Genomic DNA, 15,698 nt, shown 5'->3' on the forward strand with positions numbered 1-15,698 from the left:
ATCATCTTTTAAAGTAGCAAAGATATGTCTATAAAGGAAGCTTTCGAAAACATTTAACATGAAAATAATTATAACAACTTTGTTACCTTGACCTTGGGTGTAATGGGCCCAGCCCTTGCATATACTTTATATTCTGGACAAAGTTTATGTGAACTTACAGTTAGATATAAGCAATAGTAACAAGGATATGACACAAAAACAAAGGTTACCGAAAAAATTTAACCTTAAAAGTAACTCAAATATAACACCTTGGTGACCTTGACCTTGGGTATAATGCGCCCAGCCAATGCACATATTTTGTTTGTATCCTGGATAATGTTTATGTGAACTTACAGTAAGATATAGGCAAGAGTAACAAAGATATGACAGAAACACAAAGGTTGCCAAAAAACTTTAACTTAACAAAACCTAAGTATAACACCTTGATGACGTTGATCTTGGGTATAATGGGCCCAGTCCCTGCACATACTGTGTTTCTATGCTGGACAATGTTAATGTGAAGTTACAGTAAGATATAAGCAATAGATAACAAAGATATGACAGAAAAACAAAGAATGCTGAAAAACTTTAACCAAGAAAGCTCACGCCGAAGCCAATGCCGACGCCGACACCGAAGTGAGTAGAATTGCACCCCCCCCCCCCCCCCCCCCCCCCCCCATTCTCCGAATAGTGGAGTTAAAAATGTGGACGATGAACGACGGACGCCGGACCATCCACCCCATACTAATAGCTCACCGTGAACCTTTGATTCAGGTGAGCTAAAAATGACATGACAGCTGCTGACTCTGAACGCCAGAATACTTGTCTACGGCGCTATTCACTGAAATACTGCCACATAAGCTACAACTTATTAAGCTTGCACATTCACTTATAGTTTAGAAATTCAAACTGAAATACACAAATATGCATTTCACCTTAAACTCATTGAGTGATATGTTTTAAAATAACCAATTCAATTTAGCCAATTTGCAGTTAAAACCAAAATGATGGAGTAATAGCCAAATGACTCAGGAAGCAAGTGTTGCTCTGATATTAACCTAGGATTTACAGTTGGATCACAAGGCCAATATAAAAATGCAAGTTAACCTTACCTTTTGATATAACTTACTTAAATACAAACTGAATACACAAATTAATATATTTACCCGGGATTGATGGATTGGTAGAGCGCTCCTGTACAGGTGGTTGATAACCCTTTTTACCTAGAAACAGAACGGGTTAACAATGTTTTATCTAAAATAAGACCATGTTTATAAATCTAAAACTAGGGATTGTTTTTCATGACAAACGTATGCCTCCCACCACTTAAGATGCAGAAATTGTGAAATTCAACAACATAAGGGCCATAACTCCATGTAAAATCACTGAACCATAACATTCCAAAGATACAGACAGCTAGGCTTAATAGTGGTAACTCCTGTAAAGTTTGGTGTGACTCCAACCAGTGGTACATGTACAGGAGAAATAGCAAATATCACAGACTTTGACAGATCAAAGGTCACGACTCCGCTGAAAATCATTTAATCAGAACATTATAATAATATGAGCAACTATGCTTTACAATACTCTCTCATGAGGTTTGGTGAAATTCAGCCTAATTATATATAGCAAGCAGTGTAAACAGTGTAAAATATGATAAATAATGGGCCATAACTCTGATGAAAATCAACAACTGAATATGTTGATAATATGCATAATAAGACCTGACACTGATCACTCCTGTACGTTTGTTTGAAAGTTGCTAAAACATCATAAATTTTAAAGAATAAAGGGTCATAACTCTGCTGAAAAATACTGAACCAGAACATACACACAATATGCACAACTAGGCTTGGCAATGGTCACTTTTGCGAAGTATGGTGTAATTCATCCTGGTGATATCTAAGCAGTTGCCCAGACAAGGTAAAATACAACAAATCAAGGGCCATAACTACTGAAAATCAATGACCCAAACATGCTGATAATTTGTATTCAAAGGCTAATCAAAAGCCCTGATTACTTCTGTACGATTTGGAGGAAATCCACCTAAATATAAGACAGAAGTGGCCAAAACAACATAAAACTTGACAAATCAAGGGCCATAACTATGCCGAAATCATAAAACCAGAAAATGCTGTTGATGTGCAAGAATAGGCTTGGTTAGAGCCTTTCTCAGCAGGGATTTTATTTACATTCTGTTGTTTAACTTGTTGATAATAGGGTAAGTGCGAGGTTGGCATGCCCTAAAGGCGTTTAAACCCCAAGTTTCATTTATTTAGGTTACTGGCCGTTCCAAGGCGGTGCCCCTTTTTCCAACTGGTTGTTTTGTCTGTCTTGTATTGTCTGTTGCGTATGTTTTCTTGTTTGTTGTAAGCGTTTTTCCTCCGCCCCACTCCCCCTATATCCCTCTCTTTTCCCTTGCATTTACGCAACTTTTTGCATTTCCTCCCCCTTTACTTTTAGTAAGTTTTCGTGGTTCCCCTTTGTTTTGGCAGCCGAATCGCAAGACGGTACTTGATTGTTTTTCCTACGTGTGTGGGTGTGTTTGTATGCTTGTGAGTCTATAACAGTGCCCTACTGTTTTCTTATAAGTTACTTGTTCGTTTTTCTTTGTTATTTAGTTGATCGTAGTTGTGTGATTATCTTTGGTACATGAGTTTCTAAGAACATGGCATTCCCTTGTATATTCGTCTTTGTTCAACTTTCCCCACTACATGTGGGAGACATAATAAGAATAGATTGAAACTGTTAACCTGTTTACCTTAAAAATAACCCAAGTCTAACACCTTGATGACCTTGACCTTAGGTATAATGGGCCAAGCCCCTGCACATACTTTGTTTGTATGCTGGACAGTGTTAATGTGAAGTTACAGTAAGATATAAGCAATATATAACAAAGATATGACAGAAAAACAAAGGTTGCCGAAAATCTTTAACCAAGAAAGCTCACACCGAAGCCAACGCCGACGCCGACAGCGGGGTGAGTAGAATTGCCCCCCTATTCTCCGAAAAGTGATTCTCCGAATAGTGGAGCTAAAAATGTGGACGATGAACGACGGACGCCGGACCATCCACCCCATACTAATAGCTAATCTTGAACCTTTGGTTCAGGTGAGCTAAAATGACATGACAGCTGCTGACTCTCAACGCCAGAATACTTGTCTACGGCGCTATTCACTGAAATACTGCCACATAAGCTACAACTTATTAAGATTGCAAATTCACATATTGTTTAGAAATTCAAACTGAAATACACAAATATGCATTTCAACTTAAACTCATTGAGTAACATGTTTTAAAATAATCAATTCAATTTAGCCAATATGCAATTAAAACCAAAATGATGGAGTAATAGCCAAATGACTCAGGAAGCAAGTGTTGCTCTGATATTAACCTAGGATTTACAGTTGTATCACAAGGCCAATATTAAAATGCAAGTTAACCTTACCTTTTGCTATAACTTACTTAAATACAAATTGAATACACAAATTAATATATTTACCCGGGACTGATGGATTGGTAGAGCGCTCCTGTACAGGTGGTTGATAACCCTTTTTACCTAGAAACAGAACGGGTTAACAATGTTTTATCTAAAATAAGACCATGTTTATAAATCTAAAACTAGGGATTGTTTTTCATGACAAACGTATACCTCCCACCACTTAAGATGCAGAAATTGTGAAATTCAACAACATAAGGGCCATAACTCCATGTAAAATCACTGAACCATAACATTCCAAAGATACAGACAGCTAGGCTTAATAGTGGTAACTCCTGTAAAGTTTGGTGTGACTCCAACCAGTGGTACATGTACAGGAGAAATAGCAAATATCACAGACTTTGACAGATCAAAGGTCACGACTCCGCTGAAAATCATTTAATCAGAACATTATAATAATATGAGCAACTATGCTTTACAATACTCTCTCATGAGGTTTGGTGAAATTCAGCCTAATTAAATATAGCAAGCAGTGTAAACAGTGTAAAATATGATAAATAATGGGCCATAACTCTGATGAAAATCAACAACTGAATATGTTGATAATATGCATAATAAGACCTGACACTGATCACTCCTGTACGTTTGTTTGAAAATTGCTAAAACATCATAAATTTTAAAGAATAAAGGGTCATAACTCTGCTGAAAAATACTGAACCAGAACATACACACAATATGCACAACTAGGCTTGGCAATGATCACTTTTGCGAAGTATGGTGTAATTCATCCTGGTGATATCTAAGCAGTTGCCCAGACAAGGTAAAATACAACAAATCAAGGGCCATAACTACTGAAAATCAATGACCCAAACATGCTGATAATTTGTATTCAAAGGCTAATAAATATCCCTGATCACTTCTGTAAGATTTGGAGGAAATTCACCTAAATATAAGACAGAAGTGGCCAATACTACACAAAATTTGTCAAATCAAAGGCCATAACTATGCCGAAATCATAAAACCAGAAAAAGCTGTTGATATGCAAAGTAGTCTTGATTAGAGCCTTTCTCGGGGGATTTTATTTACATTCTGTTGTTTAACTTGTTGATAATAGGGTAAGTGCGAGACTGGCATGCCCTAAACGCGTTTAAACCCCAAGTTTCCTTTATTTAGGTTACTGACCGTTCCAAGGCGGTGCCCCTATTTTCAACTGTTTTTTTTGACTGTCTTGTATTGTCTGTTGTGTGTGTTTTTTAGTTTGTTGTAAGCGTTTTTCCTCCGCCCCACTCCCCCTATATCCCTCTCTTTTCCCTTGCATTTACGCTACTTTTTGCATCCCCTCCCCCTTCACTTTTAGTAAGTTTTCGTGGCTCCCCTTTGTTTTGGCAGCCGAATCGCAAGACGGTACTTGATTGTTTTTCCTACGTGTGTGGGTGCGTTTGTATGCTTGTGAGTCTATGACGGTGCCCTACTGTTTTCTTATCTGTTGCTTGTTCGTTTTTCTATGTTATTTAGTTGATCGTAGTTGTGTGATTATCTTTGGTACATGAGTTTCTAAGAACATGGCATTCCCTTGTATATTCGTCCTTGTTCAACTTTCCCCTTCGGATTCCTTTCCCCCACCCCGACCCCATTTCGCCCCTTGCGGTTCCCTTCCCCTCCCATCCATCAATATTTAGCATAATTTAATATGTACTTGCTGGATGTTTGAAGCAACCCGTCTGAAATATTTTTCCATTACAGCTTCTTTTTGTTGTGGGCCTACTATGTAAATGTGTGGGTTTGGGGCTATGTTTTCTGTGCTTCCGAGAAATCTACCCTTACCTATTATCTTTTGGCAATAATTACCCTTATGAAGTTTGGTGTAAATCTCTCCAATGGTGTCAGAGGAGTTGTGTGGGCAAACTTTTATTCATACTGTTAGACAAACAGATGGATAGCACTAAATCAATATGTCTCCCCCACTGCATGTGGGAGACATAATAAGAATAGATTGAAACTGTTAACCTGAAATCAGATGGGCTAACTATGTTTAACTTAAATCAGAATGCAATGTTGGAATGGGATAAACATGTATAACTAAAACGAGTATGGGTAAAACCATGTTTACCTAAAATCAGAATGGGTTAACAATGGTTACCTAAAACCCTGAATGCATTAAACATGTTTTCCTAAAATCAGAATGGGTTAACAATTATTACCTAAAATCAGAATGGGTTAACAATGTTAACCTAAACTCTGAATGAGTTAATAGTTATTACCTAAAATCTGAATGGGTCATCAATGTTTACCTAAAATCTGAATGGGTTAACAATGTTTACCTAAAATCAGAATTGGTTAACTGAGTTTTCCTAAAATCCAAATGGGTTAACAATGTTTACCTATAACCATGTTTACCGAAAATCAGACTGGATTAACCATGTTCACTTTAATGAAATCTGAACAGGTATCACTAAAATAATATTTAAATTGACCACTGGCAGTCTGCAATTGTCTTTTTCATTTCATCAATTTGAAAGCTAAATCTGATTAAACATAAAAAGCAATAAAATCATACAGATAAAGCCAATTTTTTTAAAGAGTCTACACAACTGCAGCATATTTAACTAATAAGATACTTAAATAAATCAAAACCATCATTAGTGTCACAAACACGTTGGGTTGGAACAGTTGTACAAATTCAATAAGAAATGTTGAATTATACAAAATAATTATGATAAAAAATATTAAGCTTACATGCTCTTATGTCTCTTTCATCAATATCTAGGTATTTTGCTATAGTCCGCCATTCTACAGCCACAGAGGTACCAACTTGAAGCATCTGATGGAATAAATGACAAAGTGTTGTATCTGGTGCAGCATGTTCCCTCCATGTTAGAAGCAGGTTATATATACGCATTTCAGTTTTATGTGGATGATCTGCTTTTATCTGTTCTACTTTAGCCATGGCATTTTGCTTTAAAAGGTATGGCCCCAGCATTTCCCAGTTAGATCCAACTGACATAGCAACACGTTGAAGATCCTTTTCAGTTGCTATTCTTGCCAGCACTGCTGAAAGTAAAATGTTTCAAACAATACTATATTTTAATCATATACCAACCATGAAAAAAGTCCAAAAATTATCTACAGAATTAATCAACAGTGAAACAATTAATAACAAATTTGATTACAGTCAAACACATTCTCATTTGAACTCTGATAATTTGCACGCTACTCTTCGCTCATTGTCAGGTCCGGACAAAATATCTATGTAATTTATATTTTTCAGTGGCTCAAACTACCGGTATCTCGAACAAATTTTGCTTGTGCCGTCAAGTTCAAGCTAACAAAGTTTGACTTATCTAAATAAGCTCTCCTACTATAAAAGAGGGCCAAGATGGCCTTAGGTCGCTCACCTGAGAAACACACCATAACAGTGTAAACATCTTTGACCTAGTGATTTCATGGAAACAAATATTCTGACCTATTTTCATTAACATTGGACCAAAAATGTGGTCTCTTCAGTTTAAACAAGAATGTTCTTAGATATGACCTAGTGACCTAGTTTTTGACCACAGATGACCCATATTCAAAAATGATCTATATTTTATCAAGGCAATTATTCTGACTAAATTTCATGAAGATCAACTGAAAAATACAGTCTCTATTACATACACAAGGTTTTTTTTTCTTTGATTTGACCTAGTGACCTACTTTTTGATCCCAGATAATCTATATTCAAACTCGAGCTAGATTTCATCAAGGCAATTATTTAGACAAAATTTCATGAAAATCAATTGAAAAATACAGTCTCTATTGCATAAACAAGATTTGGTTTTTCTTTGATTTGACCTAGTGACCTACTTTTTGACACCAGATAACCTATATTCAAACTCGACCTAGATTTCATCAAGGCAATTATTCTAAATTTTATGAAGACCAATTGAAAAATACAGGCTCTATCTCATACACAAGGTTTTTCTTTTATTTTACATAGTGACCTAGTTTTTGACCTCAGATAACCCATATTCAAACTCGACCAAGATTTCATCAAGGCAATCATTCTGACATAATTTTATGAAGATCAATTAAAAAATACAGCCTCTATCGCATACACCATGTTTTTCTTTGATCTGACCTAATGACCTAGTTTTTTACCCCCAGAAGACCAATATTCATTTTCGGAAGGGACAACCATATAGATGATAATCAGTCATATCTTGGTCAGTTTTGGTGATAAAACAATAAATATGGTATCAAAATAGAGCTAAGACATTGATCTTAAAATAGCAATATTTTTATGTAATTAACTAATTTGCATATTCATGAATATTAATTAAAAATTTTACAAAATGACAAAATTTTATTAGAAAAAAATATTTTCTAAGTTTTAAATCAATTTAAATGTATCAAACATTTTTGATCTGTTCAGTCTCTCAGTGTTTTCTTAAATAGTACTTTGTAACACTGATGGTAAATATTTTACTCCAAAATAGGTATGTTTAGCTAATTTGCATAAAATTAACCACAACGTCTCAGGAAGCAAGATACCACTAAAATTTGATAAAATGATATAATTAACTGTCATCAATAAATAACAATTATGTGAGCTATATTCTTTGGAAATGTAATTTAAACACCTTTTCGAAGGAGGAATCAGTATGTAACATACTTTACACATGTTACGTTACCAATTCAATAACCTTGTTTTATTACAATCAATTATTTAGAAAATATCAATCAGACATTTTTGATCTGGTCTTGATGTCTCTCAGTGTTTTCTAAAATAGTATTTTGTTACTCTAAAGGTAAATAATTTGTTCTACATTAGGTATTTTAGCTAATTTGCATAAATTGATCTATGCTAAAACAGACATCTCTGGAAACAAGATATAACTAAAACTGAATAACATGATGAAATAAAATGTAATCAAGAAACTTGTGTTTTTTTAGCTATATCATGTGAAAATATAGTGCAAAATACTTATTTGAAGGAGGAATCTGTTTGTTACATACTTTACACATGTTACGTTACCATTCCAGTGATCGTGTTTTATTGTATCGTTGTTTTCTCAGAAAAATAGTAGAGGAATATTTAGTTATCAAGTTATTAAATTCTCTTACAAAATAGTATAGTTCCATACTTCTCAAGCAATGAGATTTTTTTCCATAACGGTGCTTTAAAATACGTTATCACTGTAGTTTGCTGTATTTAGAAATACGTAAGAAGAAATTTGAATCGTTGTTATCAATATTATGATATCATTAATTTGTTAAAACTTTAAAGTATTAATTCTAACATTCTTTCTTTACTTTTGTTAACCACGAAATCATCTGAAACATTCATTATACATTCAATGTTCCTTTTTCATTTTGAATTAATGCATCTATCAGTTAAATTATACTGATATCAGTTTCTTAATTATGGGTTTCTATTATTTGGTGGTTTCAATATTGTTGTCAATAATTACATTTTACATTGATTATGTATTTTCATGTATATATTCCGTATATATTAATTATGTATAAATCCCTGCTAACATCAATACACTGATAATAGGGTTACAATTTTGGGTTGCCTTTCATGAAAAATGTTTTTATAATGGAATATCTTGTTTTGTGTGATTGTGAAGTGTATCTATGAAGTTATTTACGTGAGAAAAAAAGCATTTTGTTTTTGAGTTTGAGAAAAACATGCATTGTATTGAGATATTTATGGGTTTATTAATAAATCATTCACTGTTGAAAAACAGCACTGAACAAAAACTAAAAACAAAATGAAATATCCAGGTACTTTAAGTAATCTTTAGATTTAAACTTATGAAATTGCAAAAAAACTGTCAAGAATGTGAACAATATTAAGCAATATAAGTGTTTGAAAACCAAAATTGTTAAGAAAACAATTACAAATTGACTTTACGAAGATCCTTTACAAGCAAAGAACGCAACCAAGCAAATAAATAGCGAACTCAGTTGGCTCAAGTCTGTTTATGAGAGGTAACGAAGTGTGAAACACACCTTACGCCCCCCTAGCACTGGCTTAAGAGGAATTCTGTTTTAGTAAACATGGTCCAAAGGGCCAGAAAATCTAACAACACTAAAACTGAGTACGAGGAGACTTTTATATAAAGATCACATGGCACTTAAAGACTTTTTCGTGATTGCAAATATTTTTTTAAGATGATCATTTGGAAGCATGACAACACAACCAAGCAAAATAACAGCTGATTTGATTTGATTATGTCAGTTCGTTAGTTGTAATGAAATGTGAAATTGCCCTCACACCACTAGCTCTAGCTTAAACAGTGTTCTGTAATAGTAAAATTAGTGAAAATCTTAATTTAAAATTAGGCCTACATGAAATGTCAGAAAAATATGAACTGCACACAATTTGAGACAGTAGTGTTACAAGAAAATCACATTTTGCACGTCTTGATTAAGATATGACTGGTTAGCTGTTATGAATAATATGTTGCTTTATAACATTTTGTTTATAAAATAGAAAGCAACTGACTAAAGAAGATCATAGGCTCTCAAACATCACTTTATTTTTATGAATGACATTTGATTACACTTTGATTCTGAAGCAATTTGTATCATGCTGTCAAGTTTCTTGCTGCAGTTTGAACTTTTGACAAAGACAGGTCATGCCTTTGTCATAACCTTTGGTACGTAACTTAATTGATAATCAAACTTTAATTGTTATGATTGATGCTTCTCTTAGTCCTTGTCTGTACAAAAAATATTTTTTACATTTTGTCATTCTTGTAAATGTTTCAAAATGACAACATTGTTTTCTTTATTTCATATCTCTGAAGTTTTATACATGTCTTATATCCTGATTTGGTATCACTAAAACAGTTTTGCCAACCTGGTAAAAGTATTAAATCTAAAGTTTTTACTTAAATACCTGCATATTTTCTTTTGTTTGTTAGTTTTGGTTTAGCACCGCTTTGCAACAGAAATTCAGTCAAGTAATGTTGAGCAGTTAACCTAACAAGTGTCCCTGGATTCTGTACCGAAACTACTCAGTTCTCTACAGGCAAGTGCTAAGTTCTCCGTATTATACAGGTGTAAGTCTACTGACTTCAGACACAATATCTTTATTGGATCGTCATGGAAAGCAAAGGCCTCATCCAGATATCTGAATCAAGACCCTATGATTCGTCCTATCGAGCTAGGGTTGGTTTTGTATATGTTCTTATAATACTACAATTTCTAAAATTCAAAAAAAAACTTTTTATAAAACTTGATTTTTACTCACAGGACGACTGCACATATCAGCTGTATGATCATAATATAATGAACGCACAGATGGATATTATTGTATGTTTTATTGCAATTACATCTAAAATTATTGTTACATGGATGTTGCAATATATATTTTAGGCAATTTCTGAAATAAAAGAAGAAAACCTTCTTAAAACTTACCACTAACAGTTTAAATAAATCAGTATGTGACAATTTGGGCTTCAGTTTCTTCTTAAATATCTTTTTAAAAAAGCAATGGTAGTGATAACGTATTTTAAAGTCTGTTACGGAAAATAAATCACACTGTCTGACAAATAAAGAAGCATATTTTATTATTATAGTACAAAATAAGTAATATTAATTATGTTTCTGGAATATTTTCTAAATAATTGATGCAATACAACAAGGTTGTTGAAATGGTAACGTAACATGTGTAATGTATGTAACATTTTTATTGTTCTATCAATAAAGTGTAAACGCGACGTCTGCGAACATTATAGACCATATAAAATTTGCTATTCCATTGATAACAATTAATTATATCATTTTATTGAGTTTAAGTGGTCTCAGAATTTTATTCGTTGTTTGTGACACTGGTTCATTTTATGCAAATTAGCTGAGCACGTCCAGTTTTGAGTAAAAAATAATACCATTAGAGTAACAAAATAATATATTACAACGCAGTCTGAAAGACAGCTAAATCCCCCGCCACTGCTATGGATAGTGAAAGGGTAAACCTTTGATTTTAGCTGTGACCTTGACCTTGAACTGACATGGCTGACTCATGAATTCTGCACAACGTCTTGATGAGGTGATCAGTTGACCCAAGTTTCATGAAAATCCTTCAAGGGGTTTAAGAGATACAGAGCTGAAACCTTTGACCTTCAGTTGTGACCTTGACCTTGAGTTGACATGGCTGACTCATGAGTTCTTGATGAGGTGATCATTTGACCCAGGTTTGATGAAAATCCTTCAAGGGGTTTAGGAGATACAGAGTGGACACAAAATGGAAGGCTCAAACCTTCGACCCTTAGTTGTGACCTTGACCTTGAGCTGGCATGGTTGACTCATAATTTCTGCACATCGTTTTGATGAGGTAATCATTTTACCCAAGTTTTATAAAATTCCTTCAAGGGGTTTAGGAGATATAACGAGGACACGAAATGGAAGGCTCAAACCTTTGACCCTAAGCTGTGACCTTGACCTTGAGCCGGCATGACTGACTCATAGGTTCTGCATATCGTCTAGATGAGGTGATCATTTGACCCAAGTTTGATAAAATTCCTTCAAGGGGTTTAGGAGATATAGAGCGGACAGAAAATGGAAGGCTCAAACCTTTGACCTTGAGTTGTGACCTTGACCTTGAGCCGACATGGCTGACCCATGGGTTCTGCACATCGTCTTGATGAGGTGATCATTTGACCCAAGTTTCATGAAAATCCTTCAAGGAGTTTAGAAGATATAGAGCGGACACAAAATGGAAGGCTCAAAACCTTTGACCCTAAGTTGTGACCTTGACCTTGAGCCGGCATGGCTGACTCATGGGTTATGCACATCGTCTTGATGAGGTGATCATTTGACCCAAGTTTTATAAAATTCCTTCAAGGGGTTTATGAGATATAGAGCGGACACAAAATGGCAGGCTCAAACATTTGACCTTGAGTTGTGACCTTGACATTGATCCGACAAGGCTGACTCGTGGGTTCTGCACATCGTCTTGATGAGGTGATCATTTGACCCAAGTTTCATGAAAATCCTTCAAGGGGTTTAGGAGATATGGACCGGACACGATTTTGTTACGGACGGAAGGACGGAAAGACGGAAGGACGGACGTTCTAACGAAACGGTCTTTATGTGACTCCCCCATTGTTCTCTCTATTGTTCTAACAGTCACATAAAAAGAAAAATAGTCAAATAAACAGAACGGAATGAATGACATCAAAGAGAAAGTACCGTTATGCAGTCACTTAACCATCATTTCGCGGGCACGGAAGGACGGACGGACGGACGCAGACCATTCCTATAATCCCTCCGCCACGGCGGGGGAATAAAAACACACCGAGAGACTTTAAGACGAGACCGAAGCTGTTTGGTACATTTAAATTAATTTGGAACTGAGAAAATGTTATTTTTTAACAAAATTTTGTCATTTTGTAACATTCTCATTAATATTCATGAATATGCAAATTAGATAATTAACATAAAAATAAGGCAATTTAAAGACCAATGTCTTAGCTCCATTTTAACACCACTGTTATTGTTTTATCACCTAAACTGACCAAGATATGACTGTTTATCATTTATATTGTTGTCCTTAAAGTTTTCAAAAATGAATTGTTGCCATGGAAACAGTGAAATCATATATAGTTCAAGTTTTTTCATGGGAACATTTTTTTATTTTGAAAGAGTTGGTCCTGACGAACAACTTGGTACCTATGAAAAAAAGTCTAGGGGGGATGCATGGTAGACCTTATTGGCCCCCGTACTATATTTAGTTATGCTCCGGACACAAAATATGATGGACATTATAGACCTTTCAGTTCAAATTCTGACCTTGACCTACAGGGCCGCTTCAAGTACTCTGCACATCGTCTCATCGCCATCTACCTATATGCCAAGTTTAAAGTCAATAGATTAAATAAATTAAAAGTTATAAAGTTATTCTCCGGACAGACGGACAGGCGGACGCCGTCATTAAATATGTCCGCTTTTTTTTTTCAAAAAGGTTATGGTCGTAAAATGGGTAAATTATGAGATGGTTCAAATCTATTTTATTTGGATTTCTGTTCGACGCATTAGGGTATTGACAAAAGTTAGAAAATGTGTTCAGTATATGTTTACTTTATTTACCCGACATTTTATCACCTTTTTAAGAATAAAATTCATGTACTAATTTAGAAAGGACATGTTCTATCACAAAACAAGAGGGCCATGATGGCCCGATATCGCTCACCTGAGTTAAATTGCTTGCTTGAACTTTCTTTGCTAAAGCTTAAAAAAGTAGGTCAGTAGGTCATATTCATAGTCACTTAAAGTCAGTTTTAAGATTGGTGTGCAAAACTGTACATGTCATCCAAATTTCAAGGCTGTATCTTAACAAGAGGGTCATGATGTCCCTGAATCGCTCACCTGAGTAATATGAGCCACATGTTTAAAATGGCAAACTGATGCTAAAATATTACAAAGTAGGTCAGTATGTCACATTCATGGTCACTGAGAGTCAGTTTTAAGATTGGTGTGAAAAACTGTAAATGTCATCCAAATTTCAAGGCTGTATCTTAAAAAACAAGAAAGTAGGTCAGTAGGTCAAGGTCACAGTCAAGTAACCCCTAATCACTTCAGGTCATCGGGTAATTATGATTTAGCACCCTAGGAAATAATATTTGATAATTTTTGAAGTATTTATTCCTGTATAACTCATTTAACAAGTGACACCCAGGGCGGAGCCTCTTTTCGCCCCAGGGGCATAATTTGAACAATTTTGTATGAGATCCATTAAGCAATGCTACATACCCAATATCAAAGGCCTAGGCTTTGAACTTTCAGACAAGAAGATTTTTTCCCCTATAGATATGTCTATGTTAAATTTGGGAACCCTATGGCTGGGCCTCTTTTCACCCCAGGGGCTTAATTTGAACAATTTGGTAGAAGAATACTAGGAAAGGCAACATACAAAATATCAAAAGCCTATGGCATGCAGTTTCAGGCAAGAAGATTTTTAAAGTTTTTTTCCAATATAAGTCTATGTAAAACTTGAGACGCCCCGGGGCATGGCCTCTTTTCACTCCAGGGACACAATTTGAACAACATTTAATAAAGGACCACAACGCAATGCTACATACCAAATATCAAAGGCCTAGGTCTTGTGGTTTTAGACAAGAAGATTATTAAAGTTTTTTCCCATACGTCTTTGTCAAACTTGTAACCCCCGGGGCGAGGCCTCATTATATCCCAGGGGCACAATTTGAACAATCTCATTAGAGGGCTATTAGATGATGTCACATGCCAAATATCAAGGCTGTATGCCTTGCGGGTTTGGATAAGAAGATTTTTAAAGTTTTTCCTTTCGGGCAACCAGAGTTCTCCATGGAATTCAATTCTTTGAACAATTTTTCAATTTTAGAAAATGTTGACGGACGGATGACGCACGTCGCACGACTGACGACGGACGACTGACGACGGACGACGGACATTGATCGGTCACAAAAAAAACAAGAAGTAGGTCAGTAGGTCACATTCATGGTCACTGAAAGTCAGTTTTAAGATCGGTATGCAAAACTATACAAATTTCAAGGCTGTATCTTAAAAAACAAGGAAGTAGGTCAGCAGGTCAAGGTCACAGTCGGGTGACCCCTTATCACTTGGGTTCATTAGATAAATATAATTAAATAGCCTAGGAAATAGGTATTTTGATATCTGATATTTTTTGAAGTATTTTTTCCTATATAACTCATATATCAAGTGACCCCTGGAGCGGGGCCTCTTTTCACCACAGGGGCATAATTCGAACAATATTGTTAGAGATCAACTAGGCAATGATACATACAAAATATCAAAGGCATAGGCCTTGAACTTTCAGACAAGAAGATTTTTAAAGTTCTTACCTAAATAAGTCTATGTAAAACTTGGGACCCAAAGGGCAGGGCCTCTTTCACCCCAAGAGCATAATTTGAACAATTTTGGGAGTAGAGCACTAGGCAATGCAACATACCAAATATCAAAAGCATACGCCTTGCAGTTTCAAGCAAGAAGATTTTTAAAGTTTTTTCCTATATATGTCTATGTAAAACTAGGGACCCCCGTGGCATGGCCTCTTTTCACCCAGGGGAATAATTTGAACAATCTTGGTAGAGGACCACAAGGCAATGCTACAAACCAAATATCAAAAGCCTAGGTTTTGTGGTTTCAGACAAGAAGATTTTTAAAGTGTTTTTTTTCCATACAAGTCCATATAAACCATGTGACCCCACTAGGCGGGGCCATATTTCATCATAGATGGATCATTTTAACAATCTTAGTAGAGGCCCACTATATGATGCTACATACCAAA

General features: G+C 35.2%; 1 protein-coding gene across 1 annotated transcript in view; it reads right to left on the bottom strand.

The window, feature by feature from the left end:
• Window positions 1-15,698, bottom strand: part of LOC123546678 (uncharacterized) — a 56,100-nt gene that overhangs the window by 20,656 nt on the left and 19,746 nt on the right. Inside the window, exons 3-5 of the mRNA XM_053550450.1 lie at window positions 6,155-6,469; window positions 3,482-3,538; window positions 1,146-1,202 (exon numbers count right to left, since the gene is read on the bottom strand). Of these exons, the coding sequence (XP_053406425.1) occupies window positions 1,146-1,202; window positions 3,482-3,538; window positions 6,155-6,469 (429 nt within the window). The remainder of the gene's footprint in view (window positions 1-1,145; window positions 1,203-3,481; window positions 3,539-6,154; window positions 6,470-15,698) is intronic.

The sequence above is a fragment of the Mercenaria mercenaria genome, chromosome 9 (assembly GCF_021730395.1).
Source record: "Mercenaria mercenaria strain notata chromosome 9, MADL_Memer_1, whole genome shotgun sequence".
NCBI classification, from domain to species: domain Eukaryota; kingdom Metazoa; phylum Mollusca; class Bivalvia; order Venerida; family Veneridae; genus Mercenaria; species Mercenaria mercenaria.